The following is a 19,844-nucleotide window of genomic DNA, read 5'->3' as shown; positions in this document are numbered from 1 at the left end:
CACGTTACTGTTTTCATGGTTTCTTTTAGTTTTCCGTGTTTTCTTGTAGATCATTGAGCTTCCTTAATACAATTATTTTGAATTCTTTCCCATAATTCGTAGATCTCTGTTAGTTTCTGGAGATTTATTTTGATCCTTTGGGCCATGTTTCCTAGTTTCTTCATGTACTTCATGAGTTTTTTCCCCTGAGTTTTTTGGGTTTTGTCTTTGTGTTTGGCTGTGCCACGCAGCATGTAGGGATCTTAGTTCAACCAGGGATTGAACTCGTGCCCCCTGTAGTAGAAGCTCGCAGTCTCAACCACTGGACCACCAGGGAAGTCCCCTTCCCCTGAGTTTTGTGAGTTTGACACTGGCTTCCTACAGGGGAAGACTCACCAATCAGCTTGGCTAGAGATTCTGGGGACCTCTGGAACCTTTTTTGGAGGATGGGCTTCTCTGGGCCTGTGTGTGTAATTTCCTAATTAGAGAGGTTTGTCCATTTCTTTTTCAGGAGCTCGTAATCTCTTGCTTCTTCTAGTGTTTTTCTGCAGTACTGAAGGTTAGCCATTGCTACTGCAACAAGCTTTCTCACTCTCTAATTCTCAGTGGTGCCTAGGTATCTGAAGCATGTTGGCTCTCTGTCAGCTCCCAGAAGCAGGCAAAACAGATACTAGTCCCTTGGGCAGTTTTCTAAAAATCTGGATTGCCAAATGCTCCCTTCTTTCCCTCCCTTTGTAGAGAGAAGCCAAGAGTTGAGTGCCTTCTCCCAATCTTACCAAGCCCTGCTGGCCTCCATCTGTGTCACTACAGGCCCTCTGGTTCCACAACATGCTGCCCAGTCTTTCATTTGTTTTCAGTGCCCCCAGGAGTCCAAACTGTGTGGCTTCTGTTTGTGCTCCCAGTCAGGTTAGACAGAAACTGGCCCCTTGGGAAGCCCTATGAAAAGCTGGAATTTTGAACATCCCCACCTCCATTCCCCAGCTTTGAGGGGGAGCTCAGCTGTGCTTGCTTTCTGAGTGGCAATCTCAGATAAAGTGAATTGGCTCTTGTAATCCATTTCAGTGCTATTGTTCTTGGCTTTGCACTTGCCCTGGGGTATTGTAACTTCTTAACTGATTTCTAGAGTACTCATAAAGGTATTTTGATGCATATATTGTTAGTTTGGTATCTCTGTGAGGGAAATAATGTGGGGACTTTCTATTCTGCCAGCTTGCTGTTGTCTGCTCTTGCTTCATGCCTTTTTAATGCCAAATAATATTCCAGTGTACAAATAAACCATGTTTTATTTATTCTTTCATCAACTGATCAACATTTGGATTGTTTTTACTTTTTGGCCTTTATGAATAATGCTGTTATGAACATTCGTGTGCAGTGTTTTGTGTGGAAGTGTTTTTATTTTTACTGTATACCTAGGAGTGGAATTCCTGGGTCATTTGGTAATTATATGTATAAGTTTTGAGGAACTGCCAGAATGTTTAGTAGTTGTGGCACGTGGGCTCTGTAGTTGTGGTGCTCGTGCTTAGTTGCTCCACGGCATGTGGTCTTCCCAGACCAGGGATCAAACCCGTGCCCCCTGCATTGGCAGGCGGACTCTTAATCACCGCGCCACCAGGGTAGTCCCCTTTGCTTGTTTTTGTTTTGTTTTTTTGCTTGTTTGTTTTTGTTCTGTTTTTTTTTGCGGTACGTGGGCCTCTCACTGTTGTGGTCTGTGCCGTTGTGGAGCACAGGCTCCGAATGTGCAGGCTCAGCGGCCATGGCTCACGGGCCCAGCCGCTCTGCGGCATGTGGGATCTTCCCGGACCGGGGCACGAACCCGCGTCCCTTGCATCGGCAGGCGGACTCTCAACCACTGCGCCACCAGGGAAGCCCTGCTTGTTTTTTAATTGGGCTATTTGTCTTTTTATTATTGAATTGTAAGAATTCTTTACATGGTCTAGATATAAGTCCATTATTAGATATGATTTGCATATACTTTCTCCTGTGGGTTTACCTTTTATATTCTTGATAATATATTTTGAAGCACAAAAGTTCTTAATTTTGATGAAGTCTGGTTTGTCTGTTTTTTCTTTGATTCCTTGTGCTTTTGGTGTCATACCTAGCCTAGGTACCCATTGCCTAATCCAGTTGTCTAAGCACCATTTGTAGAAAAGGGTATTCTTTCACCATTGAATGGTCATGGCACCCTATTTGAAAATCTTTTGACCATAAATGTGATGGTTTATTTCTGGGCTCTCAGTTATTTTTTATTGATATGTATGTGTGTCTTTATGCCAGTACCACAAAGTCTTAATCTTTGTAGTAATTAATTATTGTAGCTTTGAAATCAGAAAGTGCAAGTCCTCCAACTTTATCTTTTTTCAAGATTGTTTCGGCTCAAGATTGTTTCGGCTTTGCATTTCTGTATTTATTTTAGGAGTTTCTTATCTTTTCTGCCAAAAAGCCAGCTGGAATTTAGATAGGGGTTGTGCTGAATCTGTAGGTCAGTTTGAGCAGTGTTGGCACTGTAACAATGTTAAATTTTCCAAACTATGAACAAGGGGTGGCTCTTCATTAATTTAGGCTGTCTTTGATCTCGTTCAACAATGTTTTGTACTTTTCAGTGTAGAAGTCTTGCACTTCTTTTGTTCATTTTATTCCTAAGTATTTTATCCTTTTTCAACGCTATTATAAATAAAATTGGTCTCTTAATTTCATTTTTGGATTTCCCATTGCTAGTATATGGAAATACAGTTGATTTTTATATATTGATCTTTTGTGTTGCAACCTTGCTGAACTCATATTTTAGCTCTAATCATTTTATTGTGAATTCCTTAGGATTTTCTATGTGCATGATCACGCCATCAGCCAAAAGAGATAGTTTTACTTCATCCTTTCTAATCTGGATGCCTTTTATTTCTTTTTCTTGCCTGATTGCCCTAGCTAGATCCTTCAGTGCATTGTTGAGGGTAAGTAGAGCGAACAGACATCCTTGTGTTGCTCCTGATCTTAGGGGGAAAGCAGCTGGTTTTTAACCATTTAACTATGATATTAACTGTGATTTTGATAGGTGGCGTTTCAGGTTGAGAAAGTTCCCTTCTGTACCTAGTTTGTTTAGTTTTTCAGATGTTTTTTCTGTGCCTATTGAGATGATTATTCCTGTTTGTTCTGTTAACATGAATATATTAATTTACAGTTTTCTTTTGGGGGCTTGAATTTTCCTGGCCCATCAGACTGCAAATCCACAGGAGGACCAGTCACAATTTCTCAAGGACTTGTTCTCACTCCTGCTCCCCTTTTACTTTGTGCTGAGGCACCTTTCCTTGTGGTCTCCTGGGCGTTGCGACATGGTTTACTTCTGTTTCACCGTAACTCTTCTGCCTCCTAACAGGATGGCCAAAAAACTTCTGCCTCCTAACAGGATGGCCAAAAAGCCCTCAGGACAAAGTCAGTTTCAGGGCTCTACTTGTTTCCCTGGGTTATTACTTTCCATTAGTTTTTTTTTTTTTTGCGGTACGCGGGCCTCTCACTGTTGTGGCCTCTCCCGTTGCTGAGCACAGGCTCCGGGCACGCAGGCTCAGCGGCCATGGCTCGTGGGCCCAGCCGCTCCGCGGCATGTGGGATCTTCCCGGACCGGGGCACGAACCTGCGTCCCCTGCATCGGCAGGCGGACTCTCAACCACTGCGCCACCAGGGGAGCCCTCCATTAGTTTTTGGTTTGTAGTTCTTTACAATTTTGTCAGTTTTTTGCTTCTTTTAAGGTGGTTTTTAATTTTTTAAAAATAAATTTATTTATTTATGGCTGCATTGGGTCTTCATTGCTGCGCGCGGGCTTTCTCTAGTTGTGGTGAGCAGGGGCTAATATTCGTTGTGGTATGCTGGCTTCTCATTGCAGTGGCTTCTCTTGTTGTGGAGCACGGGGTCTAGGTGCATGGGCTTCAGTAGTTGTGGCACATGGGCTCATTAGTTGTGGTGCACGGGCTTAGTTGATCCACGGCATGTGAGATCTTCCTGGACCAGGGCTCGAACCCGTGTCCCGTGCATTGGCAGGCAGATTCTTAACCACTACACCACGAGGAAGTCCCTAAGGTGGTTTTTTAAAGACTTTATACAGCATTTTTATTTGCTTTCAACAGGAAATTTGGGCTGAGTAACTTGCCATTATTATGAAGAATTGTTTGGGTTTTTGCCTTTTTTCCCCCCCTTAAGTTTTTTTGCCTCTGAGGTCCCAGAACTAGGGGAGTAGAGGTATGACAGGGGCTAATAAGATGTATGGGCAGAGTGATGTTGCTGTTAGTACTCTCGTTTTCTGGGAAACATCACTGTTTTGAAGAAAAGAAGAAAACTTACTCAAGGTATAATTTACATACCACAAAATTCACACACTTTAAGTGTACAACAAATGGTTTTCAGTATATTTACTGAGTTCTGCATCCACCCCCATAAATCAGTTTTAGAATATTACACCACTCCCATAAGATTACGCTATCTCATTTATAGTTAGTCCTAGGCAACCACTAGTCTACTCTCTATCTCTGTAGATTTGCTTTTTCTGGGTGTTTCATATTAATGTAACCATACAATGTGTGATCTTTTGTGTCTTGGTCTTTTCAGTTAGCATAATGTGTCTGTGGTTTATTTATATCATGGCACGTGGCTGTATCTTGTTCTTTATGACCATGTGGCCAGCACCGTATGGTTTGGTACCCATGTCCCAGATGTCATACTTCTTATTCCCAGGGTGCTCCTCACTTTGCACATCCTACCTTGTACTTTGGGACTCCCATGCCAAGCATGCCTTGTGCCTTCGATACCCCATGTCCTGTGCATCCTGTGCCTGGGCACCCCACCTTTCTCTGCACCCTGTGCCAGAAAATCCCACATCCAGGGTGCCCCATGCCTAGAACACCCCACTTTCTGGCTCCCTGTGTCTTTGGGACCCTATATTCTCTGCACCTAGCACCTTGGGCACCCTGGCCTCAGACATGGATGGCTCTGCTTACCTGTCCCCTGCTCCCCAACCCTTGCCTGCCTTTAGTTGCGCCCAATGTCTTGGGCTCCCACGCTTTGACTACCCTGGGTGTGCACTCCTCCACCCTTAACTGTCCCCAATGCTCTGAGCCCTTTACCTCAGGCCTAGTGCCTTTGGTCCTGGGTATCCTGTGTCAGGCTGTTTAGTTCCTGTGTGCTGGGCCAGACCCTGTAACATATATGAGGTAAGGCAAGAACTAGGGGTGGGGAATTTTATTTTTATATATATATACACACACACACGTGTGTGTGTGTGTGTGTAGGGGGGGGGAGAGGGAGAGAGAGAGGGAGTTTTTATTGTTAAATAGTATTCCAGTGTGTGGATATACCACATGTTACTTATCCACTTATCAGTTGGTGAACATTTGGGGTTGATTCAGCTTTTTGGATATTTTATTATTTTAACTGGTATGTGTCCACTCTAGTCTAAAGCTATTGCTAGACTTGTCCTATATGAACAATTCATCTCCATTCTGCACAGTAGGTCCTGGTTCTGTGCTTGGAATTGATGTGTATTTGCCAAGAAAGTTAGTGGTGGTGTATTTTAGCTCCTGTTCGGTTTCATGTTTGCTGCGTACCATGTATTGAGGTTTGAATGATCTGCTCCTCGTTCCATTGGCTTTTGCAATTTTCTAGCTTTTAATATTCCCTTCCAGTATCAAAAAGGCCATGTTCTTTTGTTTCTGATATTCCTTACCTTAGCTTGGCAACCACTTTATGTAGTCTCCATAGTTTTGCCTTTTCCAGAATGTCATATAGTTGGAATCCTACAGTATGTAACCTTTTAGATTGGCTTTTTTTTTTTTTTTTTTTTTCCGGTACACGGGCCTCTCACTGTTGTGGCCTCTCCCGTTGCGGAGCACAGGCTCCGGACGTGCAGGCTCAGCGGCCATGGCTCACGGGCCCAGCCGCTCCGCAGCATGTGGGATCCTCCTGGACTGGGGCACGAACCTGTGTCTGCTGCATCGGCAGGCGGACCCCCAACCACTGCGCCACCAGGGAAGCCCTAGATTGGCTTTTTACACTTGGTTATATGCATTTAAGGTCCCTTCATGTCTTTTCATGACTTGATAGCTCATTTCTTTTCAGTGCTGAATAATAATCTATTGTCTGAATGTACCGGAGTGTATTTATCCATTCACCTACATCTTGGTTGCTTCCAAGTTTTGACAGTTTTGAATAAAGCTGCTATAAAAATCCATGTTCACGTTTTTATGTGGTTCTAAGTTTTCACCTCCTTTTACATTAACTTGAAATAAACTAAATGATGTGTTACTACTGTTTACTAATTGAAATTACAGCAGTTAGAATTAGTAAAAAATTCTTTTCCACATCTTGTCCTAATGAAGGTTTTATGGCTTGTTTCCATATGTGCTAGGGAGTAAGAGCCTTTGCCAAGCTTGCTGAGCCTGTGACCTTTCCTTTTTGGTCTCTACTTTTGTGTTTCTTTTATTGAGAGAACACCAGTATTGCCACATTCAAATGAGGCAGGAATAGCTTTCTCTGAGGTCGTCGTGTGATGAAATACTCCTGCCCTCTTGAGTAGATTGTATCCTGCGTTCTGTAGGCATTAGGCTCTGTTCCCAAAGAGTTTACAGTATAGTAAAATGATTATAGCATGTTAAGTATATTAAAACTGGGATGAAGTTTTATAGGGAAATTAATAATAGATATTTGTTTCACCATTAATTCAAGGAAAAATGGCATGATACTTTGCTATTTTGATCATAAAACATGACAAGAGTTGTTTTTTTGTTTGTTTTTTGTTGTTTTAAGAAAGTATCCAAAATTCTATATTCTCTTTTATCTTTTCTGTCTTTGGCATACATGGCATACATTTTTTTAATGTTATTGAGATAATGGTATACATATTATTAATTATATATTTTTGATGTTTCTAATGTGAAACTCACTATAACCATGATATAAAGTATATGCAAAATGCTTTTGAAATTCATGTGGTAGTGCTGATTAGGTAAATATTCTACCATCTATTCATCCAATATTCTGCATAGTCCAGAGAGATGTTATTTAAAATGTTAATTCATTGTGTTTTTTATGAATTTACCTGATTTAGAATCCATATTTTAATGTTAGCTTTGTAACTGTAGGACACTAGTTTCAGTTTAATTTCGTTAACATTGGATAGGCTGTGTGTGTGTGGATAGAGCAACAAAAGTCTCCTTTCTCCCAAATTTTGCATAGGATAAACCATAGCAAATAGCCATAGTGTTTTTGTGAGTTTCCTACTTCTGTACCTTTGGAAGCACAGAGATAGTTGCATGAAAACGTTGGGTTTCCCTCAAACTTTTTGGTTAATACTGAACTTGTCTCTCCTCTTTTAGCTGTGCGGTCAGAGAAGAAACGCCTTAGGAAGCCAAGCAAGTGGCTTCTGGAATATACAGAAGAATATGATCAGATATTTGCTCCTAAGAAAAAACAAAAGAAGGTACAGGAACAGGTGCACAAGGTACATTCCACCATTTCAACAACCTTTCATCAGTTCTTTTAGGATACTGCAATTTTCCCTTCAATATCATATTTTATCTTCATGGGACAATAATTTCCTTAACTGGGATCTTGTTTTTCAGGGTTTTTTTTCCAGCTTCTGGCACAGTACTTAGCCTGCACTAGTTATACAGGAAATGTATAAATGAGTTTATGTACTATGTGTGTATAGTGTGTGTATATATAGTATATTTTCCCCCTTTGCTTTCAAAATGTATTTGATTTAGGAATATTGTTATGATAAAATGTTTAGTAAAAAATATAGGGTATTAAAAAGAATAGTATGATCCTAATTCTATAAACAAATGTTATAATACCTTATATGCTTTATTTTTAAATTCAATTTCTTTAAACTCAAAGTAGTTTAAAGTAAGTTAGAGATATTTTGACTCCACATCCCTAAATAACATGCACCTCTAAGAAACAACATTTTTCTTCACAACCAATTTATCATGGTCATCTCTATTAAGGTCAGTTTATCTAATAACAAATCCATGTTCAGATTTCCCCAGTTATTTCATAACCTTTACATTTAATTTATCCAAACCAAGATCCAGTCTAGGACTACACATTATATCTGGTTGTTACATTTCTTAAATCACCTTAAATCCAGGACAGTCCCCCCTTTTCATGACCATATGTAAGCAATGAGAGCAACACATTTAGAGTATCTGCCTTCTTGATTTGTGTGATTGCGTCTGTGTTCCCTTTTAGGTAGTAGTTAATAAGTAATAATTTGATACATTCAAGTTAAACATTTTTGGCTAGATTACATGGTAGGTGTCATATGTTGTATGATATTGGAAGGTATTTAACCTTCAATAGTTCACCGCGGTGACTAACTGATTTCTCTTTTCAGTTATGTTTTACCTCTTTTGATCAAGCAGCAGTATATGTATAATTACTTTGGCTCCAAGAGAATGTCTTGTTCCCCATCAGCCATTTCCCTGATGTTTTTTAAAAAATATCAATTGTAGATCCTTTTCTATATGAATAATTTCATTTGGGGTTACAAAATGAAGATTTTCAGATTTTATTATTTCTTCTACTTAAATTATCTGTCAATCTGTCATTTTATAGTACTGAAATACATGAAAGGCATGTATTGCTTTCTCATTAATTTACCAACTCAACTTTGGAAGTTTATTATTAGCTGCTTTTATTGATGATATATTAGGGAATCTTTTTTTTTCTTTTTTCTTTTATTTATTTATTTTTTTGCGGAACGTGGGCCTCTCACTGTTGTGGCTTCTCCCGCTGCGGAGCACAGGCTCCGGACACACAGGCTCAGCAGACATGGCTCACGGGCCCAGCCGCTCCGTGGCATGTGGGATCTTCCCGGACTGAGGCACGAACCTGCGTCCCCTGCATCAGCAGGCGGACCCCCAACCACTGCACCACCAGGGAAGCCCTTTTTCTTTTTTTTAGATTATCACTATGGCTTTAATGACTTTTTATAGCTTCAGTGTATCTCAATCCAATGACATTTTTACCCTTTAAAAAAATTATAGTAAAATATATATAACATAAAATTTACAACTTTAGCCATTTTTTAGTGTACAGTTCTGTGGCATTCAGTACACCCACATCGTTATGCAACCACTACCATTATCACCACTACCCATTATCTTCAGAAATTTTTCATGGCCCCAAACTGAAACTCTGTGTCTATTAAAAAATAACTTCCCACTTCCCCATACCTTTAGCCCCTGACAACCACCATTCTGTTTTCTGTCTCTATGAATTTTACTATTCTAGGTACCTCATATAAGTGGAATAATACAATATTTGTCCTTTTTTGTCTGGCTTATTTCAGTTAGTGTAATGTCTTCAAGTTTCATCCATTTGTAGCACGTGTCAGAATTTCATTCCTTTATAAGTGCATTATTCTTTTTGACACTTAAATTATAATGACTTTGGCCTGTGGATTCCACGTTTATCTTTTGCCCATAGGTAAGTTCCCGCCGTGAAGAGGAAAGCCTTTTAGCCCGGTGTCGATCTAGTGCTCAGAACAAACAGGTGGATGAGAATTCTTTGATATCAACCAAAGAAGAGCCTCCAGTTCTTGAAAGGGAGGCTCCATTTTTGGAAGGGCCCTTGGCTCAGTCAGAACTTGGAGGTGGACATGCTGAGTTGCCACAGCTGACCTTGTCTGTGCCTGTGGCTCCGGAAGTCTCTCCACGGCCTGCCCTTGAGTCTGAGGAATTGCTAGTTAAAACACCAGGTAAGATGGGGATGGGTCTCAGTATATAAGTGGGTATAATTAGAGGAAGCAGGAGATTTTAGTATGTTTCGATGGAAAGCCAGTAGTGTATTTCTGTACAGCAAACTACCCACTTTGATTCTGGGAAATCCCTAATACTGGCTAATTGGATATAGTTAATGACCATTAATTGGTGTACTGTCAGGAAGACATATTTTTAAAAAACTACTTTCTTTCAGTGTTATTGCTCTTCATGATTATTGATCAACCACAGTGTGAATCAACACCCAGGATAACAGGGTTTGGGGGAGGGGCACTGCATACTAGTGGAGTAAACACATAAAAATTATACTTCAGATACTGACTTTACCAATCTTTGTGTTACTTGGGAAGTTGTTTAACCTCTGAACTTGTTTCCTCGATGTATAAAATGGAGACTGTGATGCAATGTATAAAGAAATTTACCTGACACATAGCAAGCAGCTGAGTGTGAATACTCCCTTGAAGTTAATTACCAATTTCTTTTCACTTTATCATTCTGTATAAACATGTCACCTGATGAGAATTGGATCTAAACAACATACTGTCTCTAATTCACCTTCTGACTTTTTTTTTTTAATATTGGAGTAACCTTCTGACTTGAATATTGTAGTCAGCCAAGGAAAATTTTGGATGTAACTTTTTTTTTTTTTTTTTTTGTGGTACGTGGGCCTCTCACTGTTGTGGCCTCTCCTGTTGCGGAGCACAGGCTCCGGATGCGCAGGCTCAGCGGCCATGGTTCACGGGCCCAGCCGCTCCGGGGCACGAACCCGTGTCCCTGCATCGGCAGGCAGACTCAACCACTGCGCCACCAGGGAAGCCCTGGATGTAACTTTTTTACATTCCCAACAGTAGCTTGTGATGTTATTCTTTAAAAAGGGATCCCAATTGTGCATAATCAAATAAGGTGGAATCAAAAAAGAATAATAAAGATAGTTACCACCTCATTGCCCATTATGTGCCAAACTGTGTTATTAGGCTCTTTTATATAATTCCTAAGAGCAGTCCTACAAAGTAAACAAGTGTCTTTTACTTATTTAGGAACAGAACAAGAATTCTAATCCTGGTCTACTTATGCCCAGAATTCAGGCTCTACTTTACCTCACTTCTCCTTTTGTTCTTACCACCAGTTGATTGCTCTAAAGGGAGTTTTGCCCTTTTGATTTCTCCTTAGTTCATTTGTGATTTTTAAAAAATGTATCAACATATATGGTTTTTAGTAAGTGTGTATACACACACACTCTGACATAAGAACATCCTCACATTAGTTTGTGTCTGTATTGAGAAATATTTTCTTGTTTTATGTTAACTAGTATTTTAGAATAAATAAATGTTTACCTTGTCCCTCCCCACAAGATGATGAGAAAAATATTTAAAAATGACTAATTTTTTATATTTTGAGAAAAATACTAAAAAATGACTAATTTTATATATATATATATATATATATATATATATATATATATAGGTTTTTAAAAAATTAGCTTGTGCCCAGTTTCTAAATCATCTAATGAAAAGATACATGCATTTCAGGAAATTATGAAAGTAAGCGTCAGAGAAAACCAACTAAGAAACTTCTTGAATCCAATGATTTAGACCCTGGATTTATGCCCAAGAAAGGGGAACTTGGCCTTACTAAAAAGGTATGTTATTTTAGTCAATTCTAAAATAGGGTTTAATCCAGGAAATAGGGGATTTTAAAAACAAATCTTTTAGTAATACTTATGACATCAGTGCACATATACATAGAAATTATAGAATGTCAGAGTACACTTGGTGAGAGGCTGTTTTGCATTTGTACGGAAAATGTGTATCACTTGATTTTAGATTTTCTTTTCAAGTGAAAATGAAAAAAGCTTTAAAGTTGAGTAAAGTTTGTGTTTGTTGTAATTTCTTTTCTGGGCTCGAAACCTCTTACCTGATTTCTACTTCACTTCTGTCTCTACAAGCCACTAACCTACTCTTATGCCATTGCCCTGTCTGCATAATACCTCAGAAAAGACCTAGCTCAGTTATAATCCAGGCAGAAACACTTGATCTTCAGTTTTGCAAACTTGGTTTCCATTAGCCAAGAAGGCATCATTAAATTGTAGTTGGAAACAGAAAATGATTTTCTAATTGTATAATGGACGATAACTGGATATTGATTCCTTAGGATGCATCCTGCTCTCTTTGTATTTGAGGAGTAACTCAGTGTATATGTTACAAATTCAGTTGTAAGTTGCACAGATTTCCTATTTTAAAAAATGCTTTTTCTTTAAAGAAAAAATGCAGATTGTAATCAAATCATAAATAGAGTTTTTGGAATTCTTTCCTTAGCTGTAGCAAACTTCTATCCTTTAATTCTATATTAAGGCTCCTAGTTTTTGTTAGTCACACATCTGTAAATGTAAAATTTAATTTATTTGTGTTTTTATACCTTATTTAAAGAGTCACATTATGTACTTTAGTTCCTTTGTTCTTCTCAAAGCAGTTTTATGACACGGACTTTTTGGTGGTTCTCAGACTCATCTCCTGCCCTCCGAACTCTCTCTGCAGTTTGTGCAACCTTCAGTGACAATGTGTCTCTAACTCACTGTCCTCTCATTGTACCCCACACTCTAGTAAGGCTGTGGTCATCTTCTGCAGTGCTTTCTCTCCTGGATTTATATTATTCAAATCTTAGCCACTGCGCAAGATTGTTGGCTGAGGTAGATGGGAAGGGCCAGGGAAACTGGGATTCAGTTGCACGTTTTGAGCGTGGAAGTGACGTTTGCAATCAGGTGATAAGTTTAATGGTATTGTACAGCGTGAGTCATGGGAGGCTGTTGTCTTACTGCTAGAGGTGAGGTGCTGCAAATGTCATTGAAAGTAAGAATTCAGGCGAGTTAAGTGAATGACCCCCCCTGCCTTTATGGAGCTATAATTGGCATATATAAGTTAATGATTTGAAGGAATAAGATGAATTTTGAATCCTCAGTGTTTTTGAGACTGGGTTACTTAAAAAATAGTGTTAATTTGTTTTTTAATAACTGTAAATGGAGTATAACCTTTAAAATTGTATAATTTGTATGACCTTGCTCTGCCAAGTGCAGTTTTCTAATCTGAAATTTAACTTGTCGTGTTTGTGGGTTAATTTTTTCCCTAAGGGGATAAAAAGCATGATTTAGTTGATAGTTTTAATTTATATAGGCGAAAGTGTCCCAGAACTCTTTGAGATTTAATTTACACCAATAAAATGCACAGATCTTAATTCTGTTTGATGGCTCTAGACAGTTGTATATACCATGTTAAGTACCACCCAAACTAAGTATGCTCTGTATCTATCACCCCTGGAAGTTTTCTTGTTCCCCTTTTCACTCAACTCCCCATTCTCATCTCTTCAAGAGGCAAAATTTTCTAACTTCCGTTACCATAGATTAGTTTTGCTTGTTCGTGAATGTCGTATATGTTGTTTTGTTTTTGTTAACTGGCTTCTTTTATTCAACACATGTATTTGAGATACATCCACAAGGATGCTATTTCAGTAGTAGTTCAAGTACAATTTGCTTGTCCTTTCTCCTGTTGATGCACATTTGCATTTTTTCATTTGAGGGCTATTAATCATAAGGCTGGTATGAATATTCTGAGTCTGTTTGTGTACAGACTGGCTGGCTCATGAATATATCCCTTTTAAAGAAATTGCCAGACACTTCTCCAAAGTGGTTGTACAACTTCACGTTCCCGCCAGTGGTATATCAGAGTTCAGTTGCTCCACATCTTTAATAGCATTTGGATTGTCAGTCATTTTAAGTTTAGCCATTCTAGTGGATATGAAATGATATCTAATCATGTTTTTAATTTGTATTCCCTAATGATTATTGATTTTGAGCCCCTTAGTATGTGCTTACTGGCCATTCCTATATCTTATCAAACAACTGTTCAAGCACACTTATATTTTTGATTGGGCTGTTCATTGTTTTTATGGTTGCTTTTTTAGGAGTGCCTTTGTATTTGGGATACAAGTCTTTTGTCAGATATATGTGCTTTAAATATGTTTTCCCAGTCTGATGCTTGCCTATTCATTTCCTTAGTCTTTCATGAGAAAGAATTTTTAAAAGTTTGTTTTTTCTTTTATTTATATTTTGTGTCTATTTCAAGAAATCTTTGCCCACCACATCAACACAGAGATGTACTTTCTGTGTTTTCTTTTAGGAGTTTTATGGTTTTGACTTATATACAGTTCTTCATTTTTTGAGATGGAGTTTTGAAGTGGATGTCCAATTGTTTTAGCACCATTAGTTAAAAATCTCTGTTAGCTATCCAGTTCTCTGTCTCTCATATTTTTGGTCTCTTTAAGCATTAGATATAATAATTAATAACTGTCACTGTTGAATTTCAGCTTTTTTTGGTAGGGAGATAGGCATCATATTTTGTGCTAGGACAAGAGAAAACCAGAGTTATTAGTGATGGCTAGACCTGTACCCTGGAGAAAAGTGACCTCTTTTCTGTTTTAGAAGTGAGTTCTGCTATCTGACCTAGTCAACTTCACAGTTAAGGTCCTGCTTACTATGAGGTATATTTTGCCATCAGGTTGAAACCATGATTCAGCTCCATCTTGGGACTACACCATGGGTTACCAGGCAGGCCACACCTTGTCTTTGGATGGATCAGTCAGTGGGTTAGAGAAAGAGGGATTGTCTGTTGAGGTAGTGGTAATTTAAGAGTGCACAGACTTAATGCATATCCTACCAGATTATGCATAAAGTAAGTTACTGGCATCTTTGACATGTCCTCCAAGGCACTTACAGAGTTCTGTGGGTTTTTAAAAAAATATATTTTATTATTATTATTATCATTATTTTTCAGCCGCGCCTCGCGGCACACGGGATCTTAATAAAAGCACAGAGTCTTAATCACTGGACCACCAGGGAGGTCCCTTTTTTTATTCTAAGCAGAGCAGATGGAATTTTATTCATGTAGTGTAGTGTGGGGTGTGTGTGTGTGTGCGTGCATGCTGTTATCTCTATTTTAACTTATAAAATTGTTGACATCACTAATGAAAATTTTTTCTGTATCACTCTCTGTAGTTTTGGGAACATTCTGATTGTTTTTGCATCACAGCTTTTGGGTGAATGTTAAACAGTGAAGTATAAATTGGTTATCTAAGTAATATAGATGGTAGTTTTCTTTAAATTATGCAGTCTATTTTGTGGGTTTGTCTACTAGTGTTTTGTTCCATTTAACTAGGTACCTAACATTTGCTCCTTCATTTTATTTGACTTCATAAGACTCTGATCTACACTGAACATGAGGAACACTTCTTATGATTTATTAATGTATATAATAAGTGTTCAGAAATTCACAGCTGCATTTTATCTTGTTTTAACCTCAGACTTGGGAACTTCATAGCAAGAATAGCATCCATTATATTGACTTTTGTGGCCACTAAATTTTGTTTTACAGTCATGATGAAGAATATTATTCTTGTAGGAGAAGACATTTTCTTGGAATAGAACTAATTCATACAAGCATTAGTAGTAGGGGAATAAAATGTGTAGTGAGTTACTCTTGACGTTTACAGTTTTTCTTGTTTTTTTGTTTTTGGCCATGCCACGTGGCTTGTGGAATCCTAGTTAGTTCCCTGACCAGGGGCCCTTGGCAGTGAAAGCGCGGAGTCCCAACCGCTGGACCACCAGGGAATTCCCAATGTTAAGTGTTTTGTTTGTAGTTTCAGTGTAGCTTTAATTTATATTAATCTGCAGCAACTTAAATTAGAAAGACTTTCCATGATTCAGAGCTTTTTAATATTTAGAATTCATCAAGTAAATAAGCCTGTGTAAAATCCAGTGGCTGTAAGTATAACATTAAGAAGGAAGATTTTAAATACATGGTGGTGTGGAACAGAATTGAGCTGGTGGGTCTATAAGCACATACTTTTTCTCTTTCTCTCCCACTTTAATCAGAGCAGTGTTCTATATCTGCTTTATATATTGGGAGTCTCTGAGTAAGCCAGTCGTTGTCCGTAGTCCCCCCACCGGAGTATGTGGTTGGTGGTTTTGAGTTTTAGAGCATGAAAAAAACCCAAATCTGATGCTTTTCCCCACAAAGTTTCTGTTCAACCCTTTACTATTATACTGTTCCTTTAATTGTTAAAAACAGCCAAGATTTTGTATCTTTGGCAGTAGACAGTTCAGCTTTTGGCACATAGTATAAAGGGTTTGTTTTCTATTCCTTTGTAAAACATGATGCATTTTACTTATTTGTAGTGTTATGAAGCTGGTCACTTGGAGAATGACATTACTGAATCATGTGCTGCATCTCGTTCTAAAGAGTTTGGTGGAGGTGAGTGTTTTTGAGATTTAAGAACTGTATTGCAAAAATAAGTGTGAAGTACCCTGTCAGTTAACGAGAAAAGTTACTAAGCAGGACTAGTAAGGTTGCAAGTTCTAAGACTTGTTTGCCCAATATGTGCTTCCTAAAACTGCATATGACACTAGAAAATTGTATTGATTCATTTCCAACTTTATACTGAAGTTAGTTAAATGGAATTAGAATTAGTGTTAAGGAAATGTTGGGAACAATAAAGAAAAATCAGCTCCTTAATTTTCTTATTAGATAATTCTCCATACTGCATCCTTACTTTCTTGGCTTTGATTCCTATAGGACAGAAAATAACAGAATTTGAGTTGAGGGGGAAATTGCAAATCATCTTAGACAAGTCTTTCATAGTCTTACTTTCTTATATCACACCTGTGACCTTTGGTCAATGAACATATGCTTGAAAAAGAGAGCTTACATTTGAGCCTAGTCTATTATGGCTGCTTTCAAAGGCCTTGGGAATCTTCTAGATTAAATTGGAATCTGTTTCCTGGAACCTCTGCTTGGTCATCTTATTTCTGCCCACAGCAGGAATGGGCAGTCCTTCATTCAATAACAGATAAAATAATCATAGTTTAAGTACCTACTCTACCAGTTTCTTTGCGTAAGGACTGTTACCTCTGATGAATCTAAAGCATTACAACGAATTAGGATATTATTCATATTATCCCTGTCTTGTAGAATAAGCACGAAGATGAAAGAGGTTGGAAGGGTTGGGGAACTATATCCAGACATGACCAAATTTATTGCCACACTACTGTCTCATTATCCACCCTGTGTTTCTCCATACCAATTCTTTCTATCCCTTTGATCATTTTGTCTGCCTATGCCATTTATTGATTGGTGTCATTCCTGAAATATTAGCTTAGATTTGAGCACGCTGCATCAGATATGATCTATCAGCAAAGGATATTAGGGGAGATTATATTTTATGTGGTCTTAAATGTACACTTCTTTGAATGTGATCTGTGATTATTAAGTTTTTTAGTAAGTAAATTAAACGATATGTTAACTTATTTTAACCCTGTATGCAATTATAATATAGGTTGGTCAACTTGTTTGCTTGATTTAAAAAAAAAAAAGCTGCTTTCAAAATAATATCAGCTCTTTCCCTATACATTTGTACTTTAGTTTTCTGTAAAACCTACAACCTGCACTTTATCCTCTGTAAATTTCATCTAAATGTTTCAACTTGTGAGAATTTTGAAGCTTTATTCTGCCATCATATTAACTCTTCCCTTTTAGTCTTAGGCTGTCAGCAGCTTTGATAGCAGAGCTTCTCCATCTCGATCAGGCAGATCAAGAAGAGAGCCCTAAAGCAGTCTTCCAAAGTATTTGATACCTAGCTTAAATATCCTGGAACATTTTACAAAATATCTCTTTAAAGATTCCTCTTAATGTTTCTATAACAAAGAGTTGAATTATGTATAATAAAAAATGAGTGAGAGACTAAATTCCATTTTCTAAATATGTCAAGATTAGGCATTCATATTCAGGGTTATAGTACTGCTGCATGAATATCCTTGTTTTTAATTTAAAAAAACCCGTTTATTTATTTTTGGCTGTGTTGGGTCTTCGTTGCTGCGCGCGGGCTTTCTCTAGTTGTGGTAAGCAGGGGCTGTTCTTCCTTGTGGTGCACAGGCTTCTCATCGCGGTGGCTTCTCTTGTTGCGGAGCATGGGCTCTAGGCGCATGGGTTCAGTAGTTGTGGCTCACAGGCTCAGTAGTTGTGGCTCATGGGCTCTACAGCACAGGCTCAGTAGTTGTGGCGCACGGGCTTAGTTGCTCCGCGGCATGTGGGATCTTCCCGGACCAGGGCTCAAACCCATGTCCCCTGCATTTGCAGACAGATTCTTAAAACACTGCACCACCAGGGAAGTCCCTGCATGAATATCCTTTTGGCCAAAAATGTATTGGTTGGGGGAGGGAGGTATTTTTCTCTCCTCGTATAAGTCAGATCTTATGTATTTCATGTTTTTGTCTTAATCCTTAAATCATAGAGTGATATAATTTATTGTCTTTAATCTTGGAGGCCAGGTTTTAGTATCTTTTCCTGACTACTAAATGCATTTCCTCCCCGTCTGTAGGATATTAAAGTCCTTTGTGGAACTAGAAAGTCTTTCATTTCAATCATATAAAATGAAATTGCTTTAATAACCTGTATGTTTACTATTTAATCCATATGAGGCAGAATTTATATATATGTAGCCATTTCCCCAACTAGTTATATACTAATGGGTAAGTCTTTTTTTTTTTTTCCTCTGCCCTTGTTTTCCTCATCTACAAAGTTGGAGAATTAAAATTAAGGTTGGTGTTTACTCTAACATTCCATAATTCTGTGAGGTCCCTTTAGTTGAGGATAGGAGTTCTTGGACATGCATGTGATCAGCCAGCAGGTAACACCTGTTTTCCTGTCCTAGGCACCACCAAGCTGTTTGATAAACCAAGGAAGCGAAAACGACAGAGACATGCTACAGCCAAGGTGCATTGTAAAAAAGTGAAAAATGACAACTCATCAAAAGAAACTCCAAGCTCCGAGGTATTATGCAGTTCTTCATCTTTTGACCTTCCAAAGCGAAGCTGCTTTTCACAGTAGAGGCCACATCCCTTTTCCCTTTGAGTTTACCTAAAAATAGTATTCTGTTGAAACAGCTAGTAGTGATAAGGAATCCTGGAGAAAAAGATGAATCTGATTCTAGTAGAAATAAGTCAAAGCACTATGGCAGCTGTAGGTGTGACCTTTTTAAAAGATCACACCCCATGCTCTAGGTGTCAGGTGAAATACATAACTGTTTCATCATGAAGTAGACTTGTTCTAAAACCAGAGAGCACAATATCAAGTAACTGTATAATCCAGATGAACTTGGTATTGCCCTTTAAAAGTTGAGACTGCAGTTAGGGGAAAAACTCATTTGCTTATTTATTGAGACCACCAACTGCTTAATTTTAGAGTAATGTTTGTAAACAGCGACTTTTAGGAAACAGATTTAAAGCCATTTTCTTGAAGAGCATCAGTGCAGCCATTGATGCTATCCCTAGCTTTCCAACTCAGGTTAAAAGAGAATTAGAACAAGTCAGGTCAGCATCACATATTATGATGCAGAGTGTTTCTTTCCAGGACAATTTGAATAGAATGCCCAAGGGGGGCATTATTTAGGAAACACTGATCTTGGAAGGACAAATAAGTAATCAAATAAACTTAAGAATGTTTTCTCTCCCTTAGTGAAACCTTAAAATGGAACAGCTCAAAAAGTTCCAGTGGAACAGCCTCAGAGCAGTTAGTGGCAGGGCATGAGGCGCCCACTACCCGCCCAATCACAGCAGGGTTAGAACTAACATTGCATGCAGTCCGCCCACGTGATTGGCTGAACATCTGTAAGTGCTTAATGGCTAGACAAATAGCAGCCCAGAGGGAGGGGGTCAGATGGAGGAGACATCAATAATATAGATGTGGGGCGTTATTTTTTCTCTGCAAGGGAGAACTGATGACACACAGGACAGCTGCAAGCCCCAAGGAGACCATTGAGGAGGGTGTAGAAAATGACCACGGAATGCCTGTATCTAAAAAACTGCAGGGTGAACGAGGAGGAGGAGCTGCACTCAAGGAGAATGTTTGTCAGGTAGAGAATGTTTGCCCACTTGCATTTGAATTGCATGCTTATCTTTTAAGAGAAGTCCCCTCCCGTCTCTTGATGACCTAGTCATGGTTAGAGTAAAAATTCTCTTGGATGATTCCAGTGGAATCACTTACTTTAAGGATTTAACTGTTC

The 19,844-nt window shown here is 38.6% G+C and overlaps 1 protein-coding gene across 10 annotated transcripts in view; it reads left to right on the top strand.

Annotated features, from left to right (window-relative positions):
- The window catches only part of LOC149744007 (histone-lysine N-methyltransferase, H3 lysine-36 specific), a 127,273-nt gene that overhangs the window by 66,551 nt on the left and 40,878 nt on the right, over positions 1-19,844 (top strand). For all 10 annotated transcript variants that reach the window (XM_089905107.1, XM_089905112.1, XM_089905102.1 and 7 more), the window contains 6 exons: positions 7,332-7,456; positions 9,448-9,718; positions 11,270-11,379; positions 15,964-16,039; positions 18,495-18,613; positions 19,551-19,694. In XM_089905107.1, coding sequence (XP_089761233.1) covers positions 7,332-7,456; positions 9,448-9,718; positions 11,270-11,379; positions 15,964-16,039; positions 18,495-18,613; positions 19,551-19,694 — 845 coding nt within the window. The remainder of the gene's footprint in view (positions 1-7,331; positions 7,457-9,447; positions 9,719-11,269; positions 11,380-15,963; positions 16,040-18,494; positions 18,614-19,550; positions 19,695-19,844) is intronic.

The sequence above is a fragment of the Delphinapterus leucas genome, unplaced genomic scaffold (genome assembly GCF_059928025.1).
Source record: "Delphinapterus leucas isolate spDelLeu-1000000601 "Yukka" unplaced genomic scaffold, BTC_Dleu_Yukka2 spDelLeu_asBTCV2_sq25, whole genome shotgun sequence".
In the NCBI taxonomy this organism is placed as follows: domain Eukaryota; kingdom Metazoa; phylum Chordata; class Mammalia; order Artiodactyla; family Monodontidae; genus Delphinapterus; species Delphinapterus leucas.
The sequence above is the reverse complement of the archived record's forward strand: the minus strand, read 5'-3'. Positions and strand labels throughout refer to the sequence as shown.